General features: G+C 40.5%; 1 protein-coding gene across 4 annotated transcripts in view; it reads left to right on the forward strand.

The window, feature by feature from the left end:
- The window catches only part of brinp3a.2 (bone morphogenetic protein/retinoic acid inducible neural-specific 3a, tandem duplicate 2), a 29,411-nt gene extending 16,699 nt beyond the window's left edge, over positions 1–12,712 (forward strand). For all 4 annotated transcript variants that reach the window (XM_029001845.1, XM_029001844.1, XM_029001846.1 and 1 more), the window contains 4 exons: positions 2,644–2,749; positions 5,491–5,727; positions 6,333–6,555; positions 10,505–12,712. In XM_029001845.1, coding sequence (XP_028857678.1) covers positions 2,644–2,749; positions 5,491–5,727; positions 6,333–6,555; positions 10,505–11,621 — 1,683 coding nt within the window. In that variant the 3' untranslated portion in view covers positions 11,622–12,712. The remainder of the gene's footprint in view (positions 1–2,643; positions 2,750–5,490; positions 5,728–6,332; positions 6,556–10,504) is intronic.
- The last annotated feature ends 657 nt before the right edge of the window (positions 12,713–13,369 follow it).

Genomic DNA, 13,369 nt, shown 5'->3' on the forward strand with positions numbered 1-13,369 from the left:
ATCCATCAACTTCCTAGTGCCATATGGCATATCATATGGCATGTCCCAAACAATGCTTATGGATTTAATGGTAACCGTGCATAACGTTATTTATACATAATAATATATATTAATTTCATTCAGTATTATTTTTTCTTCAGCTATTGCATATTTTTAAAAATATTCAATAGCTGAATACAGTAAGACTCAGTCCAGAAATCCTGTGACTGGATATTTTTTCGGAAAAAACTTCATCGTTTAGCTCTTTTCATATTGGGCAACTTGCCCGAAAAGAGTGGGGAACAAGTGACAGAGTTGACCGCCTCCTCATCATTCTTCAGCAAACAAACAGCACCCTGATAACTTCGTTTTAGTTGCTGCGGGCAGTGTCGCTTCTGTCCCTGGAGTATGAAATGGGAAGTGGCATATTGAAAATCACTTCATCCTCTACCATGGGCATAGTCAGGAAAACGGCTGAGCGGAACGAATAGATCATTTTTAATTTGAAAGTTTTACTCCGATACCAGTGATGACACTGGAAATGCTTATTCAGATGGATGAGCTTTTGCAGAGACCCTTTTGTGAAAGGTGAATTGAAGCACAGTAAAGTAATCGGATTCCACCCTCATATGCACAGATTATTAGCCTTTCTTCAGATCTGCCTCTTAGAGAAGTAGCAGGGAATTTGTGGAATGGGCAAGCAGATGCTAATGGTCCAGGAGGTTCATTTTTGGTGATGCCTCGGGGGACCATGAAAGAGCAGTCCGTAGCCCTAACCAAATATGGTGGTGGATTATCGGCCTGGAACCCAACAATGGCTCCATGAAGACAGAATAAATACAGAGCCTTACTGTGACATTTTGCTGGCGGCTACTTGGCATTTCCTCCACAACAGGCCTATGGAGCAATTAAATGAGATTTCACAAATGTGGTGAAAACAGTAGTATTATATTAGCAAAATCATATGCAAATTTAAGACAAATTTATGACACAAATACATTGTATTGTACGAAACCATATTATTTTTACAGATTTTCTGAAATCCAGCAATTTTTTAGCAGGTGGTGACCAATTGGACAAAGGCAAAAGAACAAACTTTCTTTTTAATGCCTTTTTTTTTTTTTTTAAATGCTTTCTTTTCTATAGTCATATTTAGTCTTAAATGGTAAATAGGACCTCTGAATGTTCTGTAGGCCTCTATCCATCTCATAATATTAATTAATAATAATGCTGGATGTGATTTTGACTATGTTTAGTCACCTTATATGACACTTATTGATGTGAGCCGGTATCAGGAGGCAATGGTCACTTTTCAGCTTGCCTTGCAGTGATATGCGTCCACAACACTACAGTAACATGAACATTACACACATTGACCATCAACCTGACATTTAATATAAATAAAGGAAATAAAGGTCCTGCTTATAACATTGTCCCAATTTGGTGGGACATTCTAAAGACAGCTTTGAAACAACAATCGAGAACATTAACTGGATGAGAAAATGGGAACATTTCCAGTGTTATTATAATTATTATTATTTACGTTTTATTCTGAACATTGCACAAGAACCAATAAGGAGTCATTTCTGAGTACACTGTGGTAAGAAGCAATCGCATATGTCATAAATGTCCAGCGGTGTCCAGAAGACGTCCCCTGTTTGCTGGTTGACTGTAAAAAGAGCATGACCTAGCATGAGTTTTCCTTTCTCTTTCCTGCTAAATTGCCAGGATTAAAGTGTCTACTTGTGCAGAATGGACAGTGTATAGCATGACTGGGGGTAAATTCAGAGTCTGATATTTTAGCAGGATAAGGCCAGCGCACAGGTGAGGGTGTCTTCATGCGTGTCGCCACCCTGTCTCAGTGGGTTGGTGATGGACTGGCACTGACCATCCTTGTCTTACCTTATCTGTCTGTCACCTCTGATAAAATGTGTTCTGACAGGTCGAATCTGAGGATATCTCTGAATTGATTAAGGTGTTTCACTGCCACGGAGGGGAAAATGGTGAATCAATTACGTGCGATTCGCAATGTCATGGACAGTAGGACACCGGGAAAAATTTATCTCGTGTTGCAAATGAAGGAGAAAGTTATCTCATCAGGAGGGTTTTCAAGAAAAGGTCAGCTGAAGAATTTCAATCGATATGCCAGGAAAAAAGTTCCAGCGTCATTTTGTTGGGCTGAAAAGAAAGCGAATTTTCCATGTGCACTGAAAAAGAAACAATATAAAAAATGAATGCATTCAATTAGCAGTCGGTAAAGTGCTCTTAAAAATATATATATGTCTGAATCCACATCTCCTCCCCCCACATTGGTGATTCAGAGCTTGTTCAGACACCGCAGTGAATAATTTTAGATCAGCTCTGCCGCACTTTACAGTGTAAACCCTTATAACCAGACAAAGGAGTGAGTCAGACAGAGAGAGAGGAAGGGCAGGAAGTCCATTCCTTCTGATATGGTAGAGGGCAAGAAGGTTTATCCATTCATCTTCACTGCAGAAAAGGCCTTTTTTATGTTTTCTTTTAATTTGTGATTTATGTATTATTCCTTGAAGAATATGCATTTAATAAAATGTACTAATTTGAAGATAATTAAATGATAGCATTTCTTCATTCTTCAAACATATAACATATCTCAAAGTGCATGTTCTCTTTGTTGTTGCCCAGGTAACAGAAACTAGGACTGGCCCTCTCGGATGCAGTAACTATGACAACCTTGATTCTGTTAGTTCCGTGTTGGTGCAAAGTCCTGAAAACAAAGTTCACTTGCAAGGTGAGTTTGCATCTGACCCCTTATATGTGTCTCTGAAATGTTGTCTCTTCAAACTGTGGACACAGTAGTCATATTGAGGAACTGGACTGAAACACTGGTTCCAAAAGAATAGCGAGGTTTTGTGTATTTACTTGATCAGTCGATCAATATTGTAAATGTTGGGCACAGCACGGAGGGGTGCTTCCTGCTGTTTGTGTTGTGGAACCGCCCCGGTAACGTTGTTCTCTGGGGGCTTCTTCTTAGTTAATCCACTGTCAACGAGATGTGGAACAAAAATGGATGGTGAGGAAGAAAAAATGTGCCTTGTCAGACACGCACTGTCCATATCTATGCCACGCAGATGGCAGTAAACCTGGCACATGGCATCGATAGTGCCCACTAGTGTCTGCCTGAGCCAGCTTCACTCAGAAGCTTGCGGAGAAGCTTTTCACGTGTGTGTGTGTTTTTTTTTATGAGAGATTTTACCATCTTTCCGCTGACAGTTATAGGTCTGTAGGCTCTTTAGGAGTTGGGCCAAGTAAAATTGCATTTTGTAATTGGTGCTATGTCAGTATTCAATGTTCAATAAATACTTTCATAGTTTTGCAATTAATTTCTTTTATGAATATGAATATTCATTTATGCAATTGCAATGCTTTGGGAATAGAGTACACACAGTCCAAGTCATAGCAGCAAGGGTACAAAATTATGTCAGTTTTCAGTGTTTCCTTGTTTTAGGTTTCCACCAGTTTCTCACCAAATAAACACTACACAATACCTTTGTGTGGTTTCAATGGGCCATTTTTTAATTACTTCAACCAAGACTGTAAACAGTGTTATGTTGTTGACTAGTGTGATTTTAACATACATGACATTCTTGGCAGATGATTGATGGAACACTAGTGAATACACAGAGGAGACTTTTCTATGGGCCTTTGATTGATCCTGTTCCAATACGATATAGGGATCGATCCAAATAATGCCAATAATCATGTTACATGTTGGGTATCTGGCAGACAGGGCCGATCCACTTACTGATTCATTTTTCAGTTCAGAATAGCCATTGTCAGACCGAACATAGCAACCACCACCCTGATATGGGTCTGATATGGGCATGTAGCATGAGGGCAGCTGCAGGGCCGGAGGATAAACTGACTAGTATCAAGTTGGGCTTTTTGCATAATATTGGTGATTTTCGAAAGCCATACTATGTTGATATAATAAATAAATAAACATAATGCATCAGACTGGTTGATCTGCTGTGGTGACCTCTGAGCCGTCAAAGGAAAAAGAAGAAGAATTTGTGAATTCTGTCTCGCCTGTATGTCTCGCCGTTCTGTTCCACATGTGTCCTTACTGTCCTTGATGCATTTCTACACATACTGGTATTGAGCTCATGCATCTATTTTTCTTGATTAATTTGTTGTAGCATGAGCATTGTTGTAACGTACAATATCATTGAACGATTATTATCATAATATCATTACTGTGGGAAATGTACAGTGATGATACATTTCAGTAGAGATAATACTCTCTGTATCTTGCTAAAATAATCTGTTCCTTTGTAACAACATCCAGTGATTTATGGAAACTCCGATCTAAAGTGACGGATGAGTGAGCTGATTGCAAGAACGTGCTCTGTAGACTGTTAAAGACTTTTAACTTTTTTGGCCAAAGCTTATAGCCATAACTTTTGTTGGTAAAAAGCCATTAAGGGAACGTCAAACTGAACATTGCACAGCTAAACCGCATTTCACTCAACTAAAATGTTTAATAATGAAAATATGCACTCTGTTCTGTTCAGCAACACTGCTTTCTCTCCATGGGCCTGTGAGCACACACTGTACTTCATGCCTTAAGTTTCACCAGAATTCTGATCTTCGTATGGCTCCAGGGTTGAGGGAAATGGGAAACGCTCATCTTTTTTTAATCTAATTTTTTAACAGTGTAACAGGGTATAACTGTATTCTTCCATATCTTCAGCAGCAAGCAAATATACATGATCTCTTAAGGATGCTTGCTGTTTCCACAGTCATTTGGAGTCAGGGACAGAAACTAAAAGTGGGAATTTCATATATTCTCAGTTTACATCAGAACATTAATCCACCTCTTACCCTGCAACTGCTCAGTGCTGTTCAGAGGTTCAATAGCAATTATTGGGCTGCACAAAATGCACAAAACCTACAAAATTCAATAGTCTAAGAGTTAAAGAGTTGTAATAGATATATGGACCTCCACATTGTGGTTGTAGTTTAGCCCACACCTCTTCAACATAAAAATGCAGGTACATGTGGGCATGATATTTTACATGATACATTTTTAGTCCTGTATCAATACGGACATTTTGGCTCATGATACAATGAAAAACAGCAATATATTACAATACTTTAATGCCTTCAACATGTTGTTCATACATAGTGACAATATAATACCTAATATTATACTTTTGAATCATTTAACTGTTAATTAATGAAAAGACATCTATGAATCTATGTGGATGTTTCATGTAGACCACTAGAATCCCACTGACATTCCATCTATGAATAGTGAAAGATTTACCAGTGGGACACTTTTGTTCTAAGCATGCGAACCGGTTTCAAGAATATTACAAAAAAATTCAGAACCAGTATATTTTGCAGCCCTTTTAACTCCATAAAACTAATCTTTTGTATGTTATATTAATGCAATAAATACAGCAACCCACTGATGGGTTAACCCAGGCAATGTTAATGATAATAAAATGAAAATTTTTTGAACCACAGGACTCCAGGTCATTCTACCAGAGTACCTAAGAGACACCTTTGTTCAGGCTGCCCTGAGCTACATTGCCTGCAATGGTGAGGGGGGCTTTGTCTGCAGGAACAACGACTGCTGGTGCAAATGTGACTCCAAATTTCCTGAATGCAACTGCCCCTACATGGATATTCAGGCCATGGAGGAGAGCCTGCTTCGAATCTCTGAGTCCTGGGCCATTCTGTACAAGGAGTTTGAAGACTCAGGTAATGGAAAGAGATGAAGGGCAGAGAGACATGAAGGAATGAAAATTAGGTATTTGATCATATGTCATGCAATTAACAGCGCGGAACCACTCCGCTGGATTCATTTGATGTAATGATTTATGTGACAAATTGTGTAAATCATTGCCCTCAGTGAATCCCAATACTTGGCACACAGTCTGCTCGCAGCAAATCAAGTCTTGGCAGGATAGGATTAAAAAAAAAAAAAAAAAAATCAACTGAGGTGGTTTACAGTACGTCTAGTCAAGATTAATCACCCATAAAAAGCCTTTATTGCCACTCTATCAGTGTGCTTAAGGCATGTGAATGAGAGCACTTTACATAATGCTTAGGAATTATTGGTGGCTGTGCAATGACAAATATTGCTGATATAAAATGATAATATATGGTAGCTGGCAAACTTTTTTTTTTTTTTTTAACCCTTGTGCATTTAAGCTTACATGCGTTCAGTCAGCAAAATGAAATGTTGAGAGAGCGTTGAAAAAAAGCATGTTTTGGTGAAATTGACTTTTGTTTTTCTGCAAACTGTTTTCTTCTCACGTATACCATGTGAAAATCTAACCGGACTCTTTTTTTTTCTTGCACAGATGAATTCAAAGCATTTTTGACGAGGCTGCCTCAAAACTTCTTCTTAAACGCTTCGACCATCCAGCACCTGTGGTCTCTGGATGGCGTGTTTCAGCGTCGCTACGAGCATCTGGAGGCCAGCATGCGAGGACTATTCAGAAGGGCTCAGAGAGTCGTGCACAAGCTCTTCAGCCTGAGCAAGAGGTGCCAGAAGCAGCCCCAGATCCACCTGCCCCACGAGAGGTAACCATGGAACCGCTGCGACCATCCAGCTTCACATACTGGTGCCGCGTTCCTAGACCTTCATGTAAAAATTATGCAGTGAGGGTGATTGCTTTCATTACGTATGCCTGACTCGCTCACGTGATTATCGGCACCACCACAAAAGCCAAACCCTTTTCTTCAGATGTTTCCCTGCGTTCGGTGGAGAAAGGCTGTTTGCGTCGGAATGCCTCGCAGTAATGTGCTTCACTTGAAAGGCTTCTCTCCAATGCATTTGCAGAACTTCATACAAACGAGTGGTGTGTGATTGATTTCTACTCCCAAGGCGAGTTTCCGCATCTGACAATTTTGCTGAAAAATCTGCAGGGAGACAACGGTTCAATTGTTACAGGCAAACCACAGTCTGTCAATATTTTAAATAAATATAATGAATTAAAAGGAGACCTAGGAAATGTAACAATTTGGTTATGTTCACATTATCTTAGAAATAATAATCACAAACACACACCTGTATATAATAAATCAGAATGAAATTTATTGCCACGTATATATGAATTCCATACAAGGAATTTGTTGGTGCAATGAAGTACACAAAGATTGTCAGATTCTATAGGACATATGTATTATATAATTATCTATATTAGAAATAAGGAAATACAGATAAATATAGAAAGAGATATGCATATAATAAAGCAATACGAAAAACAAAAATACTAAGGAGTGTAAACATGCAGTGTTCAAAGATGTGGATTACACTACCCACAATAAGTTAGGGATATTGTGAGAGACTTAGTGGATGTCATACATATGGTGTTTGTTTCAATTCAGACATTTTTGGGATAGGGAGGCAACTGTATTGGGGTGATACACACCTCATTTTGCATTTTATATGTAATGGTCTCATTGTGTACAGGTGTGCCTTATATTGGGGTCAATACCAAGAGACAACCTTTCTCCATGTGGCATCGATTTTAACATTCTGTGGGTAAAAAAGCTGAAATTGTCAGTAAGTCATTCCAAGTTCATCATTCAAACAGCCATGAACACACAATGTCCCTTAATGGACGAGCAGCGTCACATGGCCATGGCGTGCCTTCGTGTCGGTAGCAGGCAGTCAGATGTTGCTCGTGAACTTGGTGTGTCTCAAAGTGTCATCCTCAGACTTGCATCAAGACACAGAACTACTGGCAGAGTTCATGACAGACCCAGGAGTCGAGCCCCACAAGTGACAGACCGCAATAATGACCAGAACCTAAGGACCTATGCACTCAGACATCGTAATGCAACTGCCACACAGCTGCAGGCCCGTTTACGAGATGTGAGGGGTACTAGGGTTTCCAGAAAAAAACGACTCCACCGCTTTGGATTGAATGCCAGACGCCCGTTGCAGGTGACTCCACTGACACCAAGACTCCGCCGTGAATGTTTGCAGTGGGCACAAGACCATGTGACCTGGACAATGGAGCAGAGGTCTACCGTCCTGTTCACTGATTAATGTCGCGTTGCTGGAGAAGGTGAGGTGAGCGATACGCTGAGGTCAACTTGGCCCCCAGGGTTTGCTTTGGTGGAGGAGGTGCAACAGTCTGGGCAGGCATCACCAGTCGGCACAAAACAGATCTGGTTATTGTACAATGCTCAGTCACTGCACGTTCTTACTTCAGAGACATCATAGAACCCATCATCATCCCCCAATTCCACCAGCACACCCCCAACTTGATGCTCCACCACATCGTAGCAGAATTGTCACAGCTCGACTTCAGGAAGTTGGGTCATATGGTTTGGCCATCAATGTCCCCTGACCTGAACCCCATAGAGCACGTCTGGGACCAGTTGAAGCAGAGACTGAATGATCGAACCCCAACCCCATGTGACCTGGCAGAACTGCGTGTAGCACTTGTGGAAGAGTGGAAAACATTGCCACACAACAACATCATGAGGCTACTGAGGAGCATGAGATGTCACTGTCATGCTTTCATTGTGACAAATGGTGGAAACACTCGCTACTGACATTGTCAATTTTTGTTATTTAAGGCTATCCCTGTTATTGTCAAAATTTTTGGAGTAATACATATTAAACCAATGAAAATGGTGGTTCTTCTTATACATTATTAGTAATATCAAAGGGAACTTTTACTTATTTTATTACAATTCAGAGCAAATCGGAAAATCACTCATGCAAATAACAATATCCCCAACTTCTTGTGATTAATGTATGAAGAAACTGCAATATCAAGAGCCATAAGTATAAGAGGTATGGAGTCTTATACAAATGGTGTAGTGGAAGATCTAAGAGTCAGTGAATGCCCCAGGCCTTTAGTTGTGTGCACCATGTGCTGTGCTTCACAATGACAATCACTTCACTTTTTTCTTTCATCACTTGGTCACCATCAGTGTTCAGTAGGTGGTACATATTAAATAATCCAGCAGAATATTGCCATATTGCATCCAGGTGCCATATCTTTCCCAGGTAATGGACCTACACGGGTGCATATTTTAGTATTATTCGTCTAGTTGGTAACACTATGAGTCAGAAAACCACAAAGTCACAGGTTCAAAGGCCACTTCCTACCATTGTGTCACTGAGCAAGACTCTTAACCCTAAGTGTCTGGGTGGACTCTAAATAAATGCTGTAAATGTAAATGGACTCAAATTATCCAGACATTGTGATCCACAATGTGATTCATCACACCAGGAAACATTCTTCTGTTGTTTCATGATTGTGATCTAATGCTAATGTGCAACTTGTAGGGACTTTTGGTGGTAGATACAGATCAGTATCGGTATTCCACTTGTTCCATTCCATTATTAATGGATATACCCAAAATTGGGGTGGACAACTGGGTGGTAGTAGCCTCGTGGGTAACACACTCGCTCTATGAACCAGAAGACCCAGGTTTAAATCCCACTTACTACCATTGTGTCCCTGAGCAAATCACTTAACCCTAAGTTGCTTCAGGGTACTGTCCCTGTAACTACTGATTGAAAGTCGCTCTGGATAAGGGCGTCTGATAAATGCTGTAAATGTAAAATTAAACAGAGAATACCTCTACAACTGCATTGTCTATTAGTATCATTTTTTTATTCTAAATCATAATGCTCCTGAAACTGTATATATGCCAACTGGGTCAGAGAAAATGAAGATGGAAAAAAAGGGCTATTTTACAGTGATTTGGCCATTTGAGAGATGCTGTAGAAGCAATAGTCCTCAAGTAACCCATAGTACTAAACCCTAATAATAAACTTGCATCAAACATATTGCTGTAAAAGAGAACAGGGAGCATTAGTAGAGAAATGTCTAGCTTTTTAATTTGAGCACGTTGGTGATGTTTTGCACTGCAGGGACGCCATATGGAATCAAACTTCTAAGTATGAATATATGGAATGAAACCTGAATATATTTTTTCCTTTCAAAAGAATAACATGCAAAAAATTGGCTGAACAAGAACAATATTTATTGATTAGAAATTGAAGAATGAAAAATATAACTGTTATATAAAACTATGCACAATTCCAACAGTTAATGAAGTATATCTACATTATTGTGTATCATGCCATTGCGTAAATCAGTTCTTTTTAGAACTGAGACACATTGGCACCGGTACTTTCTGCAGTGTAAGGGTGTTTTCACCCTATGGATGCAGCACTATTGTCTGCCTCAACTTGTTCTGCGCACAGGAGATGTTCTTCATCAGACAAAGATTCAACAGGACAAACTGCTGTCCTGCAGCAGAATATCCAGCACCTCCTCAATTGAGTTTTGTGTGCCTTTAGTTGAGATTCTCCAGATTAAGACAATATGCAACATTTATGAATGTTTATATTGTGCGCACTGTCCTTCCTTTTGAACTGGTTAATTACATTTCATATTGACTAATTGACTGAGTGAAATGCTTGCATGTAAATTGTATAAAATTTGAGTAAAATATATATATATATATATATATATATATTTTTTTCTGCATCCTACAGGCCACTGGCTTACTGGTTAAACTACTTCCAGTCTTTACTCTACTGCTCAGAAAACAACCAGCTTGGCTCGTTCTCTCAGGAGCTGCACACGTGCATCTGCACGTACGAGCACAGCTCCTGCCAGGTGCCTACCCCATGTACAGTCGGAGAGGGACCAGCCTGCGCCTCCTGCGCCACTGACAACTACACCCGCTGCGGCGCCTGCAACACGGGCCACATGCTCAGCCAAGGCGCCTGTCGGCCCATGGTGGCCGACTCCACCGAGACCTACCTGGGCTTCGAGACAGACCTGCAGGACCTGGAGCTGCGCTACCTGCTGCAGAGAGCTGACAGGCGGCTGGAGGTGCACGCCATTTTCATCAGCAACGACATGCGCCTCAACAGCTGGTTCGACCCGTCCTGGAGGAAGAGGATGCTGCTCACTCTGAAAAGTAATAAGTACAAATCAAATCTGGTGCACATGCTTCTGGGCATCTCGTTGCAGATATGCCTGACCAAGAACAGCACTTTGGAGCCGACGCTTACGCTATACATCAACCCTTTTGGAGGTAGCCACTCAGAGAGCTGGTACATCCCTGTGAGCGAGAACAGCTTTCCTGACTGGCAGTCCACCAAACTGGACCTGCCTTTGGAGTGTTTTAACTGGACCCTGACCCTGGGGAATAAGTGGAAGACCTTTTTTGAGACCATTCACATATACCTGCGGAGCCGCATCAAGGCACCGGGCACAGGAGGCAATGACAGCCAGTACTACGAGCCATTGGAACTGCCGGACCCTTCGCAGAACCTGGGTTACATGAAGATCAACAGCATCCAGGTGTTCGGCTACAGTATGCACTTTGACCCCGAGGCCATTCGAGATCTCATTTTGCAGCTGGACTACCCGTACACACAGGGCTCCCAAGACTCGGCCCTGCTGCAGCTGCTGGAGATCCGGGACCGAGTGAACCGGCTCTCTCCGCCGGGCCAGCAGCAGCTGGACCTCTTCTCCTGCCTGCTGCGGCACAGACTCAAGCTCACGGCCAGCGACGTGGTGCGCATCCACGCCTCCCTGCAGGCCTTTGGCACCCGCGTGCCCAACTCGCTGGACTATGAGACAACGAAACTGTGCAGTTAACAGCGACCAAGGACCAAAGGAGCTACAGAAAAGGTAGATGTATCTACTAACAAACAGCAACATTTTACTTTGGCTTGAAAGGAAGTTACTGTATACAGCGTACAAACTTTTTTTAAAAAAATAAAGATCCAATTCTCCTATGTTGTGTCCTTAAACTCACCTTGCCGAAACAGCTTTTAATTCAGTGTGATCTGTTTGTTTGTAACTTTTCTATGTTAATTTGCTTCAAGTGACAGTGGACTTTCCATGAAGAGGTACAGTGGTGTCAGTACATTTTGTAGATAAATTGCTATTAAAATGGAACAAGTTTACTCTTCTGCTGTTTTCATGGCCAATTGTTAGACCAGTTTACAAGTGTATAATCCTTTTTTTTCTTCTTGTTTTTAACATTTTTATCCTGTTCTCGCTACTGAAAAAAGACTGAACAAATCAGTTTAAAGGGTACCTCGGAACTCATTTGACATTGCATTTTACATTAGCCAACATGAATACTAAATAAAAAAAGCAGCCATTCCTGAAAATGTGGGAATAGGGACACTGGAAAACAATGCACTCTCATGCATCACCAATTCCTTATTACATTCCATTTAAATGTGTGGCACAATTACATATTAGCATATTTACTTCTCCGTTTGGCAATTAGTAGCAGGCCAACATCAGTGTCTCAGCATTTATCCAGATGAAATGAAAATGGGTACACTTTTGGATACAAATGCATTTGACAACACGAGACACATTTAGATGGCACACTTTCAACTCATCCAGCCCTCCAGGCAAAATGGGGGAGAAAATCCCCATGTAGAGACCTGTAATTACAGTGTTTAACAACCCTCTGTTCATTCTGCAATTACGGAGCACCATTCTGCAAACCATGCTGCCGACAGTTTGCCATAACTCATCATTATGGGCTCGTAAATTGTTCTCATTCACACAGCCTCCTTTCTCCTTTGAAATGGTCAGGGAAGGGAAGAGTGGGAAGAGATACGCTTGGATGAAAGCAGAACGCTCTGACCTTTTCCCTGCTGTCAATAAGGGAGTAAATTAAATCTTCCTGTGTACTTGTAGCACACTTTTGTATTTGCACACAGCTTTCCGACACTAACTTTGAAATTCAGAATTGTCCTCTCTGCCTTTCCTGAAAAGCTGACTATTCGATTCAAATGCACTTCAACAATAATTTAATATCCAGGAAAGGTCTCCTAAACAGTCTTTCAAGAATATAGTTGTTTCAGTTGTGGGATGAATTACAATTGGCAAAAAAATTTCAATATAAATGAAGCATAGTAATAGTAACCAAAAAGTACCAAATTACCAAACAGAGTAAAAATCAATAGTTTCAGTAACGCACTGACAAAACAACAATGTGCCACATGAAGTGCAAGAATGATACATTTTGAAATGAAAACGCTCAGGTGGAGAGGATTAAAAAAAAAAAGGTTTTTTTAATAATTTAATAATTTGTTTGTTTAAGTTTAGTACCAGAGTATGGACAGTGACATATTTTTGAATAATAAAGTTAGAAAACTTTACAGAGATTTTAAGCTCTGCACATTGTTCAGGTTTAAATGTGATCGGGTCAAACAGGACGTTTTTAACGATGTTTTGTATTAGAATTGCTCCAGAATTGCCTTGTATTTTAAGTTCCTGATTTCCTAAAGCATGCATCTAAAACCTTTATGGCATTTGTCAGACATCTAAAACGTCTTAGCTCATGTATTTTTCTGCTTAGTGATAAATACTGACATTTT

This window comes from Denticeps clupeoides, chromosome 13, assembly GCF_900700375.1.
Source record: "Denticeps clupeoides chromosome 13, fDenClu1.1, whole genome shotgun sequence".
Classification (NCBI taxonomy): Eukaryota; Metazoa; Chordata; class Actinopteri; order Clupeiformes; family Denticipitidae; genus Denticeps; species Denticeps clupeoides.